The 20,171-nt window shown below is 34.7% G+C and overlaps 5 protein-coding genes across 14 annotated transcripts; 3 read left to right on the forward strand and 2 right to left on the reverse strand.

Moving 5' to 3' along the window:
* The first annotated feature begins 1,546 nt into the window (after nucleotides 1-1,546).
* LOC9306545 (protein krasavietz) lies at nucleotides 1,547-5,155 on the forward strand. The gene is made up of 8 exons (XM_002868414.2): nucleotides 1,547-1,732; nucleotides 2,213-2,236; nucleotides 2,307-2,412; nucleotides 2,494-2,562; nucleotides 2,991-3,484; nucleotides 3,993-4,254; nucleotides 4,509-4,717; nucleotides 4,829-5,155. The coding sequence occupies exons 1-8, from the start codon at nucleotides 1,728-1,730 to the stop codon at nucleotides 4,893-4,895; spliced, it is 1,236 nt and encodes a 411-aa protein (XP_002868460.1). The 5' UTR covers nucleotides 1,547-1,727; the 3' UTR covers nucleotides 4,896-5,155.
* Nucleotides 5,156-5,214: 59 nt separating this feature from the next.
* Nucleotides 5,215-7,616, reverse strand: LOC9304533 (DNA-binding protein HEXBP). Of its 8 annotated transcripts, XR_002330380.1 has the most exons (6): nucleotides 7,288-7,616; nucleotides 7,079-7,195; nucleotides 6,713-7,003; nucleotides 6,428-6,497; nucleotides 5,907-5,991; nucleotides 5,215-5,814 (listed from the first exon to the last, which is right to left on the reverse strand). XR_002330380.1 is itself a non-coding variant. In XM_021017438.1 (5 exons), exons 1-4 carry the CDS (start codon nucleotides 7,390-7,392, stop codon nucleotides 5,944-5,946), a joined length of 561 nt encoding a protein of 186 aa, XP_020873097.1. In that variant the 5' UTR covers nucleotides 7,393-7,616; the 3' UTR covers nucleotides 5,215-5,814; nucleotides 5,907-5,943. The 8 variants fall into 8 exon arrangements, 7 of the variants coding, with proteins under 7 accessions (XP_020873097.1, XP_020873095.1, XP_020873093.1 ...); XM_021017438.1 differs by lacking the exon at nucleotides 6,428-6,497; XM_021017436.1 differs by lacking the exon at nucleotides 5,907-5,991.
* A 2,439-nt stretch (nucleotides 7,617-10,055) lies between these two features.
* Nucleotides 10,056-12,676, forward strand: LOC9306546 (probable protein phosphatase 2C 74). Of its 2 annotated transcripts, none has more exons than XM_021018982.1 (5): nucleotides 10,056-10,787; nucleotides 10,945-11,328; nucleotides 11,428-11,545; nucleotides 11,663-11,877; nucleotides 12,073-12,676. In XM_021018982.1, the coding sequence occupies exons 1-5, from the start codon at nucleotides 10,527-10,529 to the stop codon at nucleotides 12,427-12,429; spliced, it is 1,335 nt and encodes a 444-aa protein (XP_020874641.1). In that variant the 5' UTR covers nucleotides 10,056-10,526; the 3' UTR covers nucleotides 12,430-12,676. The 2 variants fall into 2 exon arrangements, with proteins under 2 accessions (XP_020874641.1, XP_020874640.1); XM_021018981.1 differs by having other exon boundaries at nucleotides 10,057-10,787; nucleotides 11,654-11,877.
* A 290-nt stretch (nucleotides 12,677-12,966) lies between these two features.
* Nucleotides 12,967-17,425, reverse strand: LOC9304534 (aspartic proteinase-like protein 2). Of its 2 annotated transcripts, none has more exons than XM_002870429.2 (10): nucleotides 16,157-16,633; nucleotides 15,096-15,225; nucleotides 14,772-15,013; nucleotides 14,468-14,692; nucleotides 14,228-14,390; nucleotides 14,084-14,154; nucleotides 13,806-13,896; nucleotides 13,560-13,635; nucleotides 13,378-13,449; nucleotides 12,967-13,291 (listed from the first exon to the last, which is right to left on the reverse strand). In XM_002870429.2, exons 1-10 carry the CDS (start codon nucleotides 16,378-16,380, stop codon nucleotides 13,143-13,145), a joined length of 1,443 nt encoding a protein of 480 aa, XP_002870475.1. In that variant the 5' UTR covers nucleotides 16,381-16,633; the 3' UTR covers nucleotides 12,967-13,142. The 2 variants fall into 2 exon arrangements, with proteins under 2 accessions (XP_002870475.1, XP_020872552.1); XM_021016893.1 differs by lacking the exon at nucleotides 16,157-16,633 and adding an exon at nucleotides 17,379-17,425 and having other exon boundaries at nucleotides 12,994-13,291.
* LOC110226178 lies at nucleotides 17,246-18,311 on the forward strand. Its single transcript, XM_021016896.1, has 4 exons — nucleotides 17,246-17,498; nucleotides 17,586-17,850; nucleotides 17,939-18,035; nucleotides 18,118-18,311. The coding sequence occupies exons 1-4, from the start codon at nucleotides 17,358-17,360 to the stop codon at nucleotides 18,260-18,262; spliced, it is 648 nt and encodes a 215-aa protein (XP_020872555.1). The 5' UTR covers nucleotides 17,246-17,357; the 3' UTR covers nucleotides 18,263-18,311.
* The last annotated feature ends 1,860 nt before the right edge of the window (nucleotides 18,312-20,171 follow it).

Below are 20,171 nucleotides of genomic sequence, written 5' to 3' on the forward strand. Positions count from 1 at the left end.
TTTACTTTTAATTTTTTTTATAAGATATATATGTATAGTTGCCTTAATTTTTTTTTCTATTTTTATTTCATAAGATACATCTAGTTTGCTTATGTTAATCTTCTTTAAAATTTTAGAATTTTTTTATATAAGATATATATGTATAATTTCCTTATAAATTGTTTATTGGTTTTACACGTTGATAAATTTGACATGTGCGAATAGTTTCCTTATATTATTTTAAAAATAAATAAAAAGAAAATTTTGTTTTACACGTGTCAAAATTTGAGATCGATAGATTTGCCACGTGTCACGATCCTATGAGTTATTAACTTTGAAAACCATACTTTATATAATAAGATTTCTAAAATAGCAATATCACTTATTTTAAATTCTAAGATTTTTTCTGTTTTTCAATTGAATATACCACTATTTCCGTTAGCATAAAATCATGCCTTATCTTAACAAAAAATAATATCACTTTTATTTAAATCTAATATTTTCCTGTTTTTCCAATTGAATATACTACTATTTCCACTAGCATGGAATCATGTGTTACCAAATTATTGTTATCTTAATAAAAAGAAAACCACGGTCAATTGATTCAAATTTATTTAACGTATTTAATATTTATAGAGATTATTTAGTTTTATTAAAAAAATAATAATAATCATACCATGTTTAACAAAATATGAAGTCTAACAATAATAATAAATCCAACTAAAACCGTTTGAGAAGAACCAAAGAAATGAAAAAATTCTAAAAATAATTTAATAGTGAATACTGAACAATACACTAAAAGTCAACACTTTATATTTTATTCCAAAAGACTAAAATCAAATAATTTTGTTTTAAACCCAAACACGGCCGGTTCAACCGGTTCACTGGGTCAAGGATTTTGTGGGATTTCCAGTTTTGAAATTTCTGGATATTAGTACTAAACCCAAACCAGAAAATGTCTGAGTCACGGGTCAGCCGGTATGACCGGACGGTTCAGATTGGACGTAAAAACACTGAAAACATGACATATTTATTTTTATTTTTATACTATAATATTACTTACCTTTCAAAACAAAATTTACAAAGATATTTTATAAAAAAACTAGATAAGGTCCGCGTAAATACGTGGGTTAGAAAATAAATATAAGGATTTTATCGATAATATTTGATCTTATATGTTAATTCTTTTAAACCGGATTTGAGTCTCACATATTTCATTTTCCAATACAATTTAACTATCTATACCATCATAATAAACAGAAAAGGGTATTTTTACATCTGTACAATCCGCAAAGTGTGTTTTCCGACCTGAACAAATATGTAGGATTAATTCATACCCAAACTTAAAAAAAATTGAATTTTACACCTAAACTTTACATTTAGTGTCTAATTCAAAGTTGTAATTAACGGATGTTAGTCAACCGTTACAGCTGAATCACATGACATGGCTTAAAACGACCTCGTATATTATGTTCATGAGTAAAAAAGAGATATTTTTGGGTGGGTGAATAAAGGGTAAAATTGTAATTTAGACATGTACGGTGTTATCTTTACTCTCTCTGTCTACTTATAGCGTCGAGACGAAACTCTCTTTTTGACAGCATCGCCTCCTCCTTACTTCACCTTTTCTCATTTTATCTCTCTTTCTCTTTCTTTCTTCTTCACACTCTCAGATATCTTTTTTTTGGCTTCGACAAAGCTCTCAGATCCACAGAGTCAGAGGCTCATCTCTTCTTTGATCTTGGTTTATGAGGTAAGAACAATCTCCCCTCTCTCTCGCAACTCTCTTCTTCTTTGGTTTTGGGTAATGGATTATAAAATCTATTCTCTCTGACAAAATCAAGATTTTGTTCGTCGTAGAAATATTTTGTTCTTGTTTCTTCTTGGGTTATGAGATTCCTTCTTGGGTCATTGCGATTGATTTGAATTCGATTTAAGATGATTAGTGATTTGTGAAAAAATCGGATTCGTCAATGTAACGATTTTGGGTTCTTCTTAGAATTGGGAATTGAATTAGAGTATGTTCGAATCTGAATCAATTGAGTTTTTTTTCCACCGTTCAATGTTATTTTGTGAAATGTGTGTGTTTTCGATTTCTAGGGTTTCTTATGATTGGGAATAACGAAATGTTATGTTCTTTATCACTTAAGGATTATTCTCTGTTCTTGCAATTGCACTTGGTCACTTTCTGTATCAATTTGCTAATCTTTTTTTTCCTTCGTTTGTTCTGCAGCTCGAAGGAGAAACCCACTCTCGGGTAAGTGCAGCTTTATCTTTCACTGCTGAGTTTGTTAGCATGTATGCTTAGAAGTTGTTTTTATTTGCAGAGGTACGCGGATTAAGACCCGCAAACGGAATATTGCTGCTCCTCTGGACCCTGCAGCCTTTTCTGATGCAGTGGTCCAGATTTACCTGGATAATGCTGGTGATCTGGTATGATTGGTGTCTATGTTCTGCTTTGATCTGGAGATGTGTTTGCACTTAACTTATATTACTCTTGTTTGTTTGGTTTAGGAACTTGTTGCCAAAAGTATTGAGTCATCAGACCTTAATTTCACAAGATATGGTGACATCTTCTTTGAGGTAATTTTACAACTAAACTTTGTGAACCTTTTTCTTGCTTATTTCTTTCATCTTGGCATTGATAGTGTACTCTGATTCCCCTATTCTCAGTTAAGCAGATTTTACCTACACCTGTGTTTTCTTGCAAATCCTTAGAATCACTTATTTGTGTATTTAATCAGCGTGGGGTACAACTTCTAGAATTGGGCACTGTCTTGTTCTGTGATTTCTGTTGTCCACTTTTATAGAATGATATGTGTTAAATCTATAAAATCTGTTTATGCCTATATTTTCTGCAGTGTAAATGTTGCTTGTTATTGTCGTTCTGTTTTCTTCTATTCCAGGGATGTTTGTTTTTATAATTTATTATGCCTGCTGCTGATTTTGTTTGTTTTTTGCCTTTTTATTTTTATTTTTATGAATTTTGATTGAGAGATCTTGTGTTTAAGGTTGTTTTCATAGGAGGACGCACACAAGCTGGAACAGTGAAATCTGATGAAGGGGAACGCCATACGTACTCTGTAATTGACTGTGAACCCAAGCGTGAAGCCATTTTGCCGTCTGTTGTCTACATACAGAAAATTCTGCGGAGGAAGCCTTTCCTCATAAAGAACCTTGAAAATGTTACTCGGAGATTCCTGCAGTCACTGGAGCTTTTTGAGGAAAACGAAAGGAAGAAGCTTGCTATCTTCACAGCACTTGCCTTTTCCCAGAAGCTCTCAGGATTACCTCCGGAAACTGTCTTCCAGCCATTGCTCAAGGATAATCTTGTTGCCAAAGGGATAGTGCTCTCATTCGTAACAGACTTCTTCAAGGAGTATTTGGTTGAGAACAGTCTTGAAGACTTGATCTCTATTCTGAGGCGTGGAAAAATGGAAGACAACCTTATGGATTTCCTACCACCTGTTAGGCGATCTGCTGAAAGTTTTGCGGAACATTTCACGTGAGTTTCTCTCTTTGAAGTTTTTTTTTTTGTTAATTGTCTCTTTGAAGTTTGTAGCATTTAGTTTGATACTTACTTTAGCTTATTTGATTGCATGCATTTCTTAAATTTGATTTGTTGAAGTTTTATTGCATAGTGGAAAAAGAAAAAGCTGCATGTATAATTTAAATCGGTGTCACTGCCCTTGTCTACATTAGTTTAGTAGAAATGCATGTAAAATTGTACATCATTCTGTTTAGCTAACCTAACTGTGAGAATGTGTGAATGATTTTGTGCGTCAGCTATTATAAGTATCTCATTCATTATTATTTGACTTCTATAATGATTTTGTTTGTCAACTATGTATCATAACTCATCTGTTCATTAATCAATCATATAGTACAGATTCTGGTGCTAATGCTATATTCCTCTTTCGTCTGCCTTGCATTCCATGTTTGCATTCTTTTTATCTGTATGGTGTGTTCGTAAAATCAATTGACAATAACGTGTTAACTTTTTGGATTTTTAGGAATGAGGGATTGACCGATCTAGTAGAGTACCATTCAAAGAAAATGTTTGAGGTGAAACTAAGGGAAATCAAAACCGTTCTTACAAGCAAGGTCACAGAGGAAAGTAATGTCGACGAAGTCATTGAATCGGTGAAGCAACAGATCAAAGAAGCTAAGCTGCCTGACATTGAAGTTGTGCGTGTCGTTTGGGATGGTTTAATGGATGCTGTTCAGTGGTCTGGAAAAAACCAGCAGCAAAATGCAAATTCTGTCCTGCGCCAGGTAAGATTTTATAGATATGATGAGCCAACCATTCAATTTATGCCTGTCATTCATATAAGAGTTCCATATAGTGTGTTACTCCACAAACTGCCAATGACTTTTGTGCTAATTTTAGTTGGTAGTCATGAAAAAAGAAGTGGGAGTCGTGAATAATGAAATCATTAATGCAAATCGCTTTGGATATCTTATTAGCCTTGAAATAGTATGTGATCCCTCTTATGGTCATTTCATCTCTTGATGTTTGACTTGTGTAGGTGAAAACATGGGCTCCGCTTCTGAACACGTTTTGTACCAGCGGAAAGCTAGAGCTGGAACTGATGTACAAAGTCCAAATGCAATGCTATGAGGATGCAAAGCTTATGAAAGTTTTCCCAGAAGTAGTGAGGTCGCTCTATGAACTCGATGTACTCGCTGAAGACACCATTCTCCACTGGTTCCGTAAAGGAACAAACTCAAAGGGCAGGTATGCACTTAGTTCCATGACATAATATAACTTCACTTGGAAAGCTTTTTTGATCGTAACTAAAAATTATGAAGCACTCTCTTGATGTTTTCTTGTGGTGTAATGTTGCAGGCAAACCTTTGTGAAAAGCTTAGAGCCATTTGTGAATTGGCTTGAAGAGGCGGAGGAAGAAGAGTGAGTGATCTATGTTCCTAATAAAAAGAAGCAATGAAGACAATAATAATTCAGAGTTTCATCTATCTTTCACATTTGCTTATGATATTTACTCTGCTTTGTATTTTGGCAATAAGTCCGCTTTGAGATTGTTGTGTTTCTTTTTTTTTTTTTTTTTTTGGTTTTGATGACTCTGTTTCCCCATATCTGGTTTGGATTCTTTTGCAAACGGATTTAGGCAAATGCAAAATCTGCTTTATGTATGGTTAATTTGGTTTTTACTTTTTTACTCAACACTTGAAAAAGTAAAAATTATTGTCTTGAATCTTGATATAGCCATCACGTTTGTACTTGAATTTTTGTCATCTGGTATAATATAAGCTGATCGAAAAGTCACATGCCACTATGAAAGTGTAAACAAGCCAAACAACAAGACGAGGAAATTTAAACAGAGGGAAAGACACTCTCTTAAGCAAAGAGATCATGTAACCAAGAAGGATGTCTATAAGCAACATATGAATGGGTTCTATAGTCCTTGATTACACTTTGCGCTATGCAAAATGCCCCTCTATTTGAAGCTTTCTCCTCCACTTCTACCTGTCAATCTTTAACACTTCTCAGAGAAGATAAAATTTCCATTGCTTGATAACTAAAAGAAGGCAAAGAATGAAGTTTCTTCAAAGCTCCAATCAGTTCTCCTGCTTCCAGAGCAAAGATGATTCAGATTGACTTTATGAAAAGCCATACTCTCAATAGCCCACAAAAAGATTTTCTGTTCAGCATTATCCATTGATGCGATGTGAGAGAAGCATCTTCTACTATGCCAACAGTGTTCCTGTTGCATCCCTTAAAATCCAAGAAGCACCTCCCATTTGGTTTTCTTTTGGACCAAAACACTCCTATATTGCACTTTAACCAGGGAGAAGGGGGAAGTTCCACTTTTTCTGCTCAAGAGTCAACACATCAAAATTAGACTGATCAACAGATCTATCCAAACCTTGGAACTGAAACCATTGCTGAAACTTTCTTCCCTAACCTTGTTTATAATTTCAAAAGCTAGCTCCACTTTTCCTTCAAATACAAACCCATTCCAAGATTTCCAAACGAACCACAACAATCTCCTAATCTCAATAGGAATGGAAGGGTTCTTAGCTACTTGAAGGAGATAATGAAAGTTTGAGTATAAAAATAAAGAATCAAAGCCATTTTTTGGAACATGGAACCAAGGAAAAAGCCCAAACTTGTCTAGCCAAGGTGCACGGATCCGTATAAACAATATTTTAGCTTAGAAGTTAGAAGCTACATTTCGTTGTAAACCAAATTAGCAAAAAACAAACTTTTAAAAGGACTCATCGTAAAATTGGGTAAAAGACATTTTTTTTTTGGGTCAATTGATGGATACTATATTAACATCAAAAGCCATTACAACAGAGACTGAAGAACTAAACAGCCAAGAAAAGCTACAGCAACAAACCCAGCCAACTAAGACAATTTTCTTTTACTAAAAAAGGTTAACTATTAGAACCCAAGAGTTGTTCCAGATGCTATTCCACACACCTTACTAACGTGCAATTCCAGAATGCAGAATCCCAAAAATTGTTGACAGAAGTCTATAGAGTGATACCATCTAAATTGGAAAAAGACTTAAAAGAGTCAATAAAATTATTGTTAGATGCACTGCAATAAGTGTTAGATGCCATATTTATCCTGAAAAAAACAAAGAAATATTGTTTCCTTAGATAAGTGAATAACATGAAAGACAGGAAATAAATGAAGAACTCAAAGCACCAAATGTAGAGAGAGAGAGAGAGAGAGAGAGAGAGAGAGAGAGATAGAGCCTACCTGTGAGGAATTGGGGCAATCACGAGCAATATGTCCTTTTCCTTTACATTCGTAGCATAACCGGCGAGTCTTTCTGCCCTGCAAAGTGCTGCTTATGCCCGATGAATTCGGACATTCACTTGACAAATACCCTTCTTCCCTTCTGATTTCTTGAAAGCATACACTGGAAGAATTAGGGCCCTGATGCTCAAAACACCCTTCTTCACTACTGTTTTCTGGAAAGCATACGCTGGAAGAATTAGGACACTGATGCTCAAAATGCCCTTCTCCCTCACAGATAAAGCACGATGCCTAGAGTAGAAAATGATATCAATTCAGTTTAGAGACTCCAACTCAATCATCCAAATCAAAATCTCAACAACGTACCAGTCCAGTATGACCCAGTTGACCACATCTGTAGCAAGATACAGTCCATGACGGTGAATGACTAGGTTCAATACAACATAAATGGCCTAAGCTTTTACAGACATAGCATTTGATATCCTAATACGGTCACGATCATAAGCAACAATGAGAAAATAACAGAAAGAAATGATAAAGCAAAATAATTGGATTTAAGGAAAACAAAAAGTTACCTTCAAATCTTCCTGAGAGTACTCATACTTGCACAAAGTCATGTCATGTCCAAATTCTCCACATCTTAAACATACTTCTGCTGCTTCATCATTATGTCTCGGCATGATTAAGGGAACAAAACCCTAGAAATCTTATTGCGCGGCTTAATCGGCCAAGGTTTCGAATGATTTGGTTATGAAGTTCGAATACGGTGCTAAGATGAGTGTTAGGGTTGGGTTATCTTATATACGGCGGAGTTTGGACGGCGAGGCAACGGCGACGGACGGGGTCGGCGGCGAGGCTAGGGTTTTTCTCTCGTGGAGCCAAGTGTTCTGTTTTCGAACGGAAGAATTTGGGAACAATTATATCCCTAAGTTAAATTTGGTTTAAATACATGCAAATTTCAATGTGGTACCGGTTTACCAAAACCGGATAAATCAAGCTATAACCAACTCTAAAAAGAACCTCTAATTACTGGAAATTCAATACATTTTTGTTTTGGTAAAATAAATTCAATACTTTTTCAAACAATTTTTAATCAAATTCTATTTAGTTATATGTAGTTAATTTTGTGACGAAACTGTTTTAAAATATTTTGTTGGTATAAGAAAATATTGTAGTTATAATAATTAGCATTAATTATTTCTTAATTTCTCTGAAAACTCCTAAAATTAATCATTTAAGAACATAAGTAGTATATGATTTTATAATTGTATTTTCTATATTTAAAAGTTGAATGAACAATTTAGATGACAAAGATAGGGGATATGTCCATGGAATTAATAGTATATCAACCAAGTCGCCTTGGTCCAGTGGTAAAGGAGAGAAAACTCTCTGCCATCTGGGTTCGAGTAGCATTGGCCACCGGGATTCGAATTTTAACATGGTTATCGAAAAAAAAAAATTAATAGTATATGTATTTTGTTTTGATTTGAGGATTACAAAATTTGGTAATAATATTTTTTTTACTTCACTGATATACGATAATATATAATCTTGTAAAAAAAACTTAAGAAATCCCGATTATAAATAACCACGATCAACTCACTTCACTCACGAATCAAATACTTATTTTCAGATGTTAATTGAAGATGTATTCTCTGGAGATATATCAAAAGTTGAAGCTGATGATGTGGTCATGTTATTTGAAAGTGTAAAAATTCTTCCAAATAATGAATATGTCCGAATTCCTATTGGCACCAAAACTAGAAGGGATGCCAAGGTTAAAATTGAGTCTCATTATAATCTTTAGCCAAGGTAGAAACAAAAACTTCTAATGCTTTTAAGTTATATAATGTTCTTTGACTCATTTTTATTCTTTTGTTTCGTAGGTTTGCTTCCAATTTGGAGAAAAAAGTTTTGTGCTAGGAAGCCAACAATTTTAAACTTGTTCAACACTATGATAGCCTTGAACAGTTGAACTTATACAATCAGCTAAGGTTAATTTGCGATTTGTTTACTTTATAAATCAATTTGAATGTTTTGCATGAAAAAATATTGAATGTTATTCATAAGCAGTAACCCAAAAAACCAACTAACAAATCAAATAAACAACTAGGATAAATAATATTGTTCTTTCATTGCACGCTCAATTGTTTTGGAAACAGACGGTTTCTATATGAAATCAACACATGAGTTCCAAAGCGAAGAATTTGATGCTACTAAAATGATTGTCATATGCCATAGAAGCTAAATCACTAAATCGATGTTGGTTATCTTTTAGTAATGCCAACCTTCAAATATGAAACAAATTCCTTTCAAGGCTTGACTCAACAAAGTATACATATAAATGTGACTTTGTATGCCCATATCAACTTAGATGCTTCTTTCTAGCTCACATGAAATTGACTTTTTAAACAATTTATGTTTTTAGCAGAGAAACGCTTCTCTCTCTCACTCCTTTTTTTTTTCTATTTTCTTTTATTATTTTAATTGTGAGAAACTGTAAGACATCTCTTCGATAGAGATGCTCTTACGAGTATTGATTAAAATTTATAAATTTATCTAAAATCATTGATATTGCATCTCATAAATGAATTTTACGTGCCGAAGACAATTACTAAGCAAAAACTATAAAACTGATAACATCAATAATGCTTATGTTATCCGAATTATATTGTTTAAACTCGTATCTTTGTAAAATTTGACTGTGATTTTTTTTATACCATAGTGAAAATTAAAAATAAATCTAAATAAATATTAGTTGATTAAATCTCTAATAAGTATCTCTAAACGGACAATCTTATGATATCGCAATCGATGGCATCTATCAAGACATCCTGTTATGGGCAGCTAAATTTCATTCTTTACAGTTTGTATTTACTAAACGCTCTTGTAATAATGCCGCTCACTTGTTAGCAAAACATAGTGTTCCTCTACGATGTTTTTTCTCTGAAAGTTTTAGTCCACCAAGGTGGTTAACTGAACAATTGTATGATGATTTTTCTTATTCATTAATTTAATTCTCATTTTCGACGAAAAAAAAAATTATCCCTAAACGAACCGGAAAAGGAGCTGCCCATGTTTCAGCAAATTTGATTGTAATGATAACTCAACTTTTTATTTTGATCTTGTAATTCAGCCTGAATGGCTTACTAACACCTATTTATGGATCTTCACAAATGCAATATAATTCGATTTGGATGAAAAAAAATATATACACTGTATCTCGAAAAATATTCTTACTGTAAATATAAAATTAGAAAATAAAATACTAAAAAAATAAAGCATAGAGATATATAGAAAAAAGAATAAAAAAGAAAACAGAGCGCCATTATCGGTGAAAGTTTGTGGTTGTTCCTTCCTTTTGGATCCGATTCTATCTCCACCTTCAAGCAATATTCGACTCGGTACTCTCTCTCTCTCTCTTCTTCTTATTGCAAAAAGATTCTCTTTTTATCAGTTTTGTGGATGAGATTCTGGATAAAACAATCATCTTTTTCTCAAAAATCTCTGCTTAAGAACTGGGATTCTTAAAAGCTCTTGTCTTGGTCTGATTCTTCTGATTTCCCTCAATGTCTCTCTCATTCTTCTCCAGAGCTATAAAGTCGATTCCTTTACCACCCTTGTGAAGAATTTGGTCGAAAGTTTTGGCCTTTAGCACCCAAATTCAGAGGTCCAAATCTGTGGTTGTGTACAATTTTCAATCCTGGCGATAACTGAATTGAAAAGGGTTCCAAAAGGTCCATCACCTGAAAACAATAGTTTTGATTGTGTTGGTGGTTTGGAGTGCTTGATAAGCTTAATCAGGGCCCTTGATATGGGGTCCTGCTTATCATCATCTGGAGGAGGAAGTAGGAGATCTCTTCATGGTTCTCCTCATGTTCCTGGACCTGGTAGGAGGAAGAGGCCTCCCAAGAGGAGACCCGGGTCTTGTAGTTCTTCCTTCGATAACACGGATGAGCCACTTCTTCATAGGATCCCTGGAAGGATGTTCTTGAATGGCTCTACCGACACCGCCTCTCTCTTCTCTCAACAGGGCAAGAAAGGACCTAATCAGGACGCCATGATTGTCTGGGAGGTGAGTTTGCAATTACACTGCATTTGTTGTTTAGGCTGCTATAGTTTAGATATGGATTCTATGGAACCTAGTGTTGCTAATGTGAGCTTTAGCTGGATAATGCTTAAAAGTATAGATCTTTAGTAATCTTGGTTGTTAAATGTTTTTAAATGTACAGAATTTTGGGTCTGTGGCGGACACCGTTTTTTGTGGTGTTTTTGATGGCCATGGTCCGTATGGTCACATTGTCGCAAAGAGAGTGAGGGATTTGCTTCCACTCAAGTTAGGTTCTCACTTGGAGTCTTATGTGTCCCCTGAGGAGGTTCTTAAAGAGATCAGCCTCAACACTGGTGATAGAAAGATCTCAGAAGACCTTGTACATATATCTGCCAATGGAGAATCACGAGTCTACAATAAGGATTACGTAAAGGATCAGGATATGATTCAAAACTTAATAGGCTCGATTGTTAAAGCCTATACATTCATGGATAAGGAGTTGAAGATGCAAGTGGATGTTGATTGTTTTTGCAGTGGAACAACTGCAGTTACTATGGTCAAGCAGGTAGTTGGACCAAAATGTTCTGATGTTGTTTCTAAGTTTGTTTCATGAAATCATTTGTATTTGTCTTGATTGTTTGTTTTTTTTTCGGGTTTTCGGTAGGGTCAACATCTTGTTATCGGTAATATTGGGGATTCTAGAGCAGTATTGGGTATGAGGAACAAAGACAATAAACTTGTTCCTTTTCAATTAACTGAAGATCTCAAACCAGATGTTCCAGGTAATCTATCGTCCATTCACTCCCACAGTTGCCTCTAAAAGCCTTTTTGTGGTTATATTTTGGTACCATCTGAATTATCAATTAAAGATTGAGTTTTATTGTTTCCAGCGGAAGCAGAAAGGATAAAGAGATGCAGAGGACGTATATTTGCTCTTCGAGATGAACCAGGAGTTGCCCGTCTGTGGCTTCCTAACCACAACTCACCTGGTTTAGCCATGGCACGTGCTTTTGGAGATTTTTGCCTCAAAGACTTCGGTCTCATTTCTGTACCTGACGTGTCCTACCGACGCCTCTCTGAGAAGGATGAATTTGTTGTCTTGGCAACTGATGGGGTAAGAAAAATCCTAGTGTTTCTGAAAAACTATCAGTAAAATGCCAAGTTCAATTTCAGAATAATTTGGGACTAGTGAGCTCATTCTCTTAAGAAACATATACTTTGGACACACATCGCATAAATGTGTAATGGATGTAGCAAACTATACCCTTCTAGCTGTTAAGTACATTTTTCTTTCTTTAAAATTTGCTAGATTTGGGATGTATTGACGAATGAAGAGGTAGTAGAGATAGTAGCCAAAGCCCCAACACGTTCCTCAGCAGGTCGAGCCTTGGTGGAGGCTGCAGTGCGGAATTGGAGATGGAAGTTCCCAACTTCAAAAGTCGATGACTGTGCCGTAGTTTGCCTCTTCCTTGACTCTGAACCGAACAGATTGTCAACTGCTTCTTTCTCAAAGGAAAAACACATCAACAATGGCCTTACTGAACCAGAACCAGACACAGCATCATCATCAACTCCAGACTCAGGAACCGAATCGCCTGAGCTCAAAGGAGTCAACAGAATCGACACACTTGTGAATCTCCCAGTATATGTCCCAACCAAAGAGTAGGAAACATAGAACAGATGCAGGAGCTCATTGTCTCCTATGCTCAATGTTTCTGTCAACAGTTACTGTTTTGGTCATTTTTTTTTTTTTTCCTCACTGTTTTGGTCATTTACCTCGGGTAAATTACTGTTACACGCCCGCTTGTGTGTGGCTGATTGTATATATCTTTTCTTCCAAATCATTGTAATACTTTTTCTACTCTCTCTTTTCATTTGTTAATAAATTTCTGAAGCTGCAATTGGTTTTTTCATAGCAATTATTTGAACAAATTTTGTTTGTTGGAAGAACACAACACAGGCCTTTTGAGTCACTTGTGTGAAATAAATATGGTTTTAGTGTTACGTTATATGGCAATGTTAGTGTTAGTACAATAAGAGTATGGAGAAAATAGATTTCTCATTTTTGGCAATTTACTTTCACTTTTGTCAATTTATAATTGCATTTCCAGTAACATTACTTTTTTTTTTTTTTTCTCTCACATATTAACACATTATTTATTCTTTTCTGGTTGCCAAACATTCAAAAATAGTTACATCGATGTTTTTTCAGTCCATATTTACTTGAGAGTTAAGACCAAAACAATACATATATTTATCTTTGAGAGTATACAACAAAGAATGAGTAGTTGTCTATGTAAAGTTACATGACCCAAAAAGCCAAATCACATCCACAAAAGGATCAAATAATCAAACCCAACCATCTCCTTGTTAGCAAAACTATGAAGTAAAAGAATGGAAAACCCAAATTAGTATCGACAATAACGTTACAAGTGTTCCGTTCATCACTGAAGAAGCCGATATGAGATTATCTGCTCCGAGTGAGTAAGCCGCTCCCGATCCATCTTTCACTTTGATGCTTGACGAACCTAACGAAACAAAACATTTGGTGTGTTTGACTTCTTCTTTGATCATCCATCGTCATCTAACTAGTTCTTGAGTTTTAGAGACTTACAGTTGTGGTCAGCCCATCCAATGACCTCATTCTCCAGATCGTATACTACTAACTTGTTTGAAAGCACCAAATCTATAGATGAAGAAACCAAATTTCAACTCAAGACACATGCAGTGTAACACCTATTATTGTATTGTGGCTAACTTGAAAAAGAAAAACATAACATATGATATGAAATTTACCTCCCAAAAGGATTACATCGGCTCCGTCCTGCGTCGTCATTCCACCAGATTGCCAACCAAAGCAATACATATCTTCCTGTTTGGGAAAATCATTACTTTGTGTATGAGACAATTCATATCAACTCTGTATAAAATCATTAAGGTTGATAATAACACCAACTTTAACTATGTCTATTAATCAAACTCAGTTAGAGTAAGAATATTCTGTCGAAACAAACACATCAAAGTAGGAAGCTGCTGACTTACACGAAGTGAGAAAAGATAGTCATGCGGATAAACAGAGAGTTTCAGTGAGTCCTCGAAATGAAGATTGACTACCGGAAACGCTTTATCTGTGCTGCAAGTACAAGAAAGAATATGTTAGCACATCTCACATAAAACAAAACAAAAAACTCGCAGCATGGAATAATCCAGATCCATGAATTCAAGCTTCTTAGCACTAGTATGTCAGAACATCCGTTGGTATCGAAAAATGGAGAATGATTGAGACATAGAGGCTACGAAAAGGAAGCAAGTCATCTTACTTTGAAGTGAAACTGAAACACGCAAAAGTTTCCTGTACCATGTGTAGTTTCACCTGTTGTTTAGCAGTAATCTATATATACAGAAAAATACTATGTCAGGGTTGTGAGAATAAACAAGAAACAAGTAATGAAAAAGAGTTTCACCTTTTCAATTAGTGAGTTGTAGAGATTCTGTGGTAAGTATGCTAAAGTTGTACCACTATCGATTATCGTTCCTCCATCACCGTTAGTACTAGCTAGACTTGGTGGAAGGTCAATAGGTTCACCATCCACATCCATTCCCTTTAAAATGACGTTGTAATGTACCCTAAAAGTTGTTGGATAAAGTTATTACTAGAAACAATATTCAAAAAATATGAATGACTAGAGATGATTTTCACTTACTGATTAGGAACCAAAGGAGTTGTTTTCACTACTGGAGATTCCACTTCCCCAATAGCAAAAATTCCACCTCCATTCATATTATCCAAGCAATGTGAAAATATTCTCTTCACACTCCCCCCGGCAGCTAGTTGCGAAATGACGGAGGTATTTGATTGTCCGAAGCCCATGATTCCATCAACCGCTGACTCAGTTTGTCCAAGCTGCCCAGACTGATTTTTTCCACACCTGTCTCACAGAGGAACCCTTATGATGAAGCAGCATACACCAAGTTAACGAAACATCAAAAGTGTACCGCTATACTTACCCAAATACAACTTCTTGCGCAAGGGGTGCAGTTCGAAGATTTCCAGTCACTTGATCCAAAGTAATGTTATCCTTCACAAAATCTCCATCACTTGTACTTCCATCTCCATACACTACATGATAACTACATGGCTTCTTCGCCCCACAAGTCTCCGATTGCATTATAAACGAACAGAAAGCATCTTCACATCCAACGTTCTTCGAAGTCGAAGAAGCTTTAGAGTCATACAATGATAATGGTATCTGCATAGCAACCAAAAACATACATCTGAAATTCCAAAATGTACCAAAAGTCTCGATAAACACGGGTTATAAAGAAGCATACACCGAGATCAGTTTTCACAGGACACTTGGGACACGGTGCACAATTAACCCAAAGTATGTCACTTCCAGTATCAACTTGAACATAATATTCCTTTGGTGGTGACCCAAGCTTGATTTTGGTGAAGTATAAACTGAACACATATCAATCAAATGAAATCTCATAAGTACATACAGAAAATGTGTTGGAACCAAATTTTGACAAGTGAGTTTTAAACGCTAAATTACAGCGATTTTAGAATAATTTAATTTAATTCATTAACAATCATAGATTCTTTTGTTTTAATTGAATAACACAAAACATTTAATGACTTTATAAAAGTATGAATCCAATAATCTTAGATTTATGAAGATTTTAGATTACTTTTTACAAATCTTAAATTAATAACATCAAACTTTAACAAACTTTTAAAAAATCTTGATTGAATAACAATAGATTCTACATAACATTTAAAGTCACTAAAACTCTATTTAAATCACAAACCAATAACACCCCCTAAGTAAAGAGATCATATCTCACCTCCGCGAATTCATTTCCGGTTTAATTCCGCTTAACAAAACGTTTTATAATGCCATTTTAATAGCAGTTTTCTAATCTGATTTTTTAAAAAATTTAATCCTACAAATTTTGACAAGTGACTTTTAATCGCTAATTACAGCGATTTTAGAACTAAGGAAAGATATCATCTCTCACATCCGCAAATTCATTTCCGGTTATTTCTGCTTAACAAAACGTTTTATAACGCCATTTTAATCGCAGTTTTCAAATCCGATTATTTTTTTGAAAATTTTGATCCTACAAATTTTGACAAGTGACTTTTAATCGCTAATTACAGCGATTTTAGAACTAAGGAAAAAGATCATATCTCGCCTACGCCAATTCATTTCCGGTTTAATTCCGCTTATCAAACGTTTTCTAACGCCATTTACTCTTCTACTCCGAATTTTTTTCGAAATTTTCAATCCTACAAAATGTAATTGCATTTTTCCTAGTTTCAACGACCAAAAATAAGCAACACGATCCAATCTAGAAATAGCAAATGAAGATGGATCTAGAAGAAAAACCCGATGGAGTCGGCGCGACTATCGCCACCGAGAGGAAGATCGATGTTTGCAAGCATACGAGCGTGACGAAAACTGTCGTGAGATTTGAGCTCAGACAATTGTTTCTCTTTTCCGGCGAACTTATGCGTCACATTAAATACGAAATTCCCGGAAACAACTTGGATCACCACCATCAAAACCACCGCAACAATGCGTGAAATTCTAATTAGATCCATCGTCACCATCAACTATTATCTCTCCGATCCAAATCGCCGCGAAAATCAAAATCAAAATTTGTTTGAAATGTGAATCGAATTGAATTTGAAATTCATTTCAAGGAGTTTTATGATTTTCGGATGATGGGAATTGAATTTGAAAGATGGACCGAAGGAAGCAACAGAGGAAGAGAGGGAGACATGGGAACGAGAAGAGAGGGAAACGCAAGAGAAAGCGACGCGTTTTCAACGGTGAAATTTTTAGCTTTTTTTTTTTTTTTTGGGTATTTTTAATAAATTATTATTATTTGACAAATACGAGAAAGAGGATAACAGAATCCCCTTATTATTAAAAGGGAAGTACAAATTGAAAAATGGTCAAATTTAGCCTCAATTTCAATTTCAATTTTGGATTTTGTTCTTTGTTAATCAAAATCGACAAGGGCAATTTGGTCATAAAGTTTCATTAAACTTTCTGAGATCCGCGTGTTAATACTCGGGTGGGTTAGGAGTAATTAACTCTTAATCACATAGTCAAGTTCTCAATCGGGTTTAGCATCCACATAAGTCAATCTAAGCCTTACAAATTATTTTGTAATTTTAGTTCATTTTTGGTAACTAAATATGAGCATATTCGATCATAATAACTGCAATTCGATGTAATTATCTCTCATAATAACTGCAAATTCGATCATATATTGCCTAATCCCAAAAAAATCGTAATTACTATATCTCATAAATATAATCCTAACCATAACCAACTCTACAATATTCATCATTTATCTAAATATAGCCAATCATTCAATTCTATTCCAAATTCGAATATATTTTGTTAATAGTATCTTTGATTTTATGCTTTGTCTCCAAGATATTCTCCTAGATTTTAAAATTATTGGAGCCAAAAACCCTAGCATCCTAGAATGCTATAAATATCAACGTCATTCTCATTTCCAATCCATCACTCAAATTCCTCTAACCTTAGCATCCTTCTTATTTAGATATCCCAAATGGCTCAAGCAATTGCTTACCTCGATGACATCAAACCATACAAAACCACTTGGAGAGTTCAGGTCCGTGTCCTTCATACCTGGAAGACATTTACCACAAAGTTTGGTGAGACTTTCGACATGGTTCTGTCTGATGTCAAAGTAAGAATTCTTTGTCATGTCTATATGAGTTCAATATATAAATAAGTTGTCTAATGATATACTAATATATTTCTATTTCTATGGTAGGGCAAGAAGATCCATGCGTCTGTGAAGAGAGAGCATCTCAACCGTTTTGAGAAGCTCATGGTTCCAGGAGAGTGGAAGGCTATTGAAAACTTTGGATTGACTTATGCAACTGGTCAGTTCAAAGCAACTGATCATCGTTACAAAATGGGCTTCATGGCTCAAACAAGAGTTGTGAGGATGGACCCATTGTCTGATTCTTATTACCTGTCATTGACTCCTTTCAATGATGTTTTAACTGGTGGTCTCAACCAGAACTACTTGATTGGTACATTTTCATATGAGCTATATTTTCATTTTTATCTAATCCTTTATGCAATATATATTGACGTTTTGTTATTCTCTTTTGGTTCAAGATGTTGTCGGTCAAATCGTTAATGTTGGTGAAATGGAGACTATCGACGTGCAAAATAAACCTACTAAGAAGATTGATTTTGAACTGAGGGATCATACGTAAGTTTCATTCATTAGTTCTGTCTGCATTAAAATTAAAGAGTCTTATTTTTGAATCTAATATTGCTATTACAATATTTAGGGATGAAAGGCTACCCTGTACTCTATGGGGTTCATTTGCAGAACAAGTTTTCACTGCCTGTGAAGCTTCTGCTGGTGAGATGGTCATATGTTTGGTGAGATATGCTAAGATCAAGACTTACAAAGGTATTTTGTTTTGGTATTAATATCATACTTATAGTTTTTTTAAATCTTTTAAAAATTGAGCTGATGACACTTTCTTTATGTTTTGCTTTCTAGATGTAAGGAGTATCTCCAATGCTTTCAATACATCTCAGATCTTGATCAATCCAGACATCCCTGAGATTGGCGCCTTCAAAGAAAGTTTACCAAAAGATGGGCTTGCTCTTACTCTTCTTGAGTCTAAACCAAAGCAGGAAATGATCGAGCTGCCTACAGGAGATTTCTATCTTCAGTTTCCTAAGAAGACCATCAAAGAAGTTGCTGAGATGTTTGATGTAATAGTTCCTTTTTTCTTTTACATTCTAATTTGATTGCATAGTTGATTCTAACCAACTTTTAAATGTTCCTATTTTCAGACTGGGAGGGTTAAGGTGCTCTGTACAATATATGATATTGACAGAGATTGGTCGTGGTATTATATTGCCTGTAGGAAGTGCAATAAGAAAGTGTCTAAGGTTGTCACAACTTCTCTCAAGCCACATTTCTGGTGTGACTCTTGCCGATCACCTGTGTGCAATGTGGTTGCAAGGTATGGTTCATAATCTATTGATATATTAATGATTTATTTGTTACTGAAATGTCTAATTGTAACGATGAACTCAACAGGTACAAGCTACATGTTAAAGTAATGGATTCAACTGGTGAGATGAAGCTGATGCTTTTTGAAAGTATGGCTACTGAGATTGTTGGCTGTCCAGCAAACAGTCTCCTTGATGGATCTTTCGATGAGTTTGAGGACCCAGATAACCTACCTGATGCGATCAGACATTTGATTGGTAAGACATACCAGTATCTGGTCTGTGTTGAGAATGAAAATGTGTGGAATGGACTGGATACTTATAAGGTATCCAGAGTTCTTGCTAATGATTGTGTTGGAGAGGAAGATCTACCAGATGATTCAATTGATCAGGTATGGAATATTCTAAATTTTGTCTGAGGTCCTACCCCCTATGATTTGAGAAGAATTCGATATATCAATAATCCTAATCTTATTATGTTTTAGACTCAGGGGAGCCTTCTGCTTACCTACTCTGGAGAGCCTTCAGAGACTACTACTCCATCTTCTAAGAGGAGTAGTGACAGTTCTCTGTCACCAGCTGATAATTCTTCTACAACTAAGAAACTTTGTCTTGAGTCAATCAACGTTGTGAAGATAAAGCAAGAGAAGGGTGTGAAGACTAATGAAGATAAAGTCGATGGAGTCAAGCTCGAGTGTGTTGCTGTGAAGCAGCATGAAGAGAACACTGATGAAGACAAAGTCAATTTGGACAAGCTCAAGGGTTCTGATGTTAAGCAGAAGAACAAGAATATGAAGTAGTTGACATCCAACAATGTTTTTTCTTTTTGGATTTGTGTTTTCAATAAGTGGTTTATGTTAGCAGTTTCCACATTTGCTTCTGTTTTCTAAAATTTGGAATGTTATTTGGTTTTATTGGTTTTTATATTGGTTTTTCTTACAGTTCATATCTATTGTTTAATGCTTCTTTAAATGTTTCTTTAATCACTGGAAAACATACATCAGTGTTCTTATTATGTTGGTTTGATATTTCTCTAAGAACTTTTTCTTAATTTTATAAGTTTTTTCATTTGTTTTTTTTCCTATTGGTTCTTTATGTTTTTAAGTTGAATCCTTCATCTTAATTCAATATATGATGTAGAAGATATGTTCCAAGAAGCTAAATTTTTATATATAGTAAAAAAAGACTTACTTTTATGGTATTCTTCAGCATGTATTTCCAACTGCACCATAAGCTTAATGCACCTAATCCTGTCAAAATGAATCAAATATGTAATTTTTTCGGTTTACTCTCATGGAGTAAGATACAAATATTCTTCTGTTACCAAATATGAAAAGAGTAAATATATTAATATTTCAGAAAAATAATAACAAAT

The sequence above is a fragment of the Arabidopsis lyrata genome (assembly GCF_000004255.2).
Source record: "Arabidopsis lyrata subsp. lyrata unplaced genomic scaffold ARALYscaffold_7, whole genome shotgun sequence".
Lineage (NCBI taxonomy): Eukaryota > Viridiplantae > Streptophyta > Magnoliopsida > Brassicales > Brassicaceae > Arabidopsis > Arabidopsis lyrata.

Excerpts from the sequence above, each read along its gene's own strand:
- LOC9306545 (XM_002868414.2), top strand. Across the intron at positions 2,563-2,990 it reads ATGGTGACATCTTCTTTGAG|GTTGTTTTCATAGGAGGACG; the intron begins GTAATTTTACAA and ends CTTGTGTTTAAG. Across the intron at positions 4,718-4,828 it reads GGAACAAACTCAAAGGGCAG|GCAAACCTTTGTGAAAAGCT; the intron begins GTATGCACTTAG and ends GTAATGTTGCAG.
- LOC9304533 (XM_021017436.1), bottom strand. The coding sequence starts at position 7,392 with ATGCCGAGACATAATGATGAAGCAGCAGAAGTATGTTTAAGATGTGGA. Across the intron at positions 7,196-7,287 it reads ACTCTCAGGAAGATTTGAAG|GATATCAAATGCTATGTCTG; the intron begins GTAACTTTTTGT and ends TGACCGTATTAG. Across the intron at positions 6,498-6,712 it reads ATTGCCCCAATTCCTCACAG|ATGGTATCACTCTATAGACT; the intron begins GTAGGCTCTATC and ends TTTCCAATTTAG.
- LOC9306546 (XM_021018981.1), top strand. The coding sequence starts at position 10,527 with ATGGGGTCCTGCTTATCATCATCTGGAGGAGGAAGTAGGAGATCTCTT. Across the intron at positions 11,329-11,427 it reads CAGTTACTATGGTCAAGCAG|GGTCAACATCTTGTTATCGG; the intron begins GTAGTTGGACCA and ends GGTTTTCGGTAG. Across the intron at positions 11,878-12,072 it reads TTGTCTTGGCAACTGATGGG|ATTTGGGATGTATTGACGAA; the intron begins GTAAGAAAAATC and ends AAAATTTGCTAG.
- LOC9304534 (XM_002870429.2), bottom strand. The coding sequence starts at position 16,380 with ATGGTGACGATGGATCTAATTAGAATTTCACGCATTGTTGCGGTGGTT. Across the intron at positions 15,226-16,156 it reads AGTCGCGCCGACTCCATCGG|TTTATACTTCACCAAAATCA; the intron begins GTTTTTCTTCTA and ends ATATGTGTTCAG. Across the intron at positions 14,391-14,467 it reads ACTCCTTTGGTTCCTAATCA|GGTACATTACAACGTCATTT; the intron begins GTAAGTGAAAAT and ends AACAACTTTTAG.
- LOC110226178 (XM_021016896.1), top strand. The coding sequence starts at position 17,358 with ATGGCTCAAGCAATTGCTTACCTCGATGACATCAAACCATACAAAACC. Across the intron at positions 17,499-17,585 it reads TGGTTCTGTCTGATGTCAAA|GGCAAGAAGATCCATGCGTC; the intron begins GTAAGAATTCTT and ends TTTCTATGGTAG. Across the intron at positions 17,851-17,938 it reads CAACCAGAACTACTTGATTG|ATGTTGTCGGTCAAATCGTT; the intron begins GTACATTTTCAT and ends TTTTGGTTCAAG.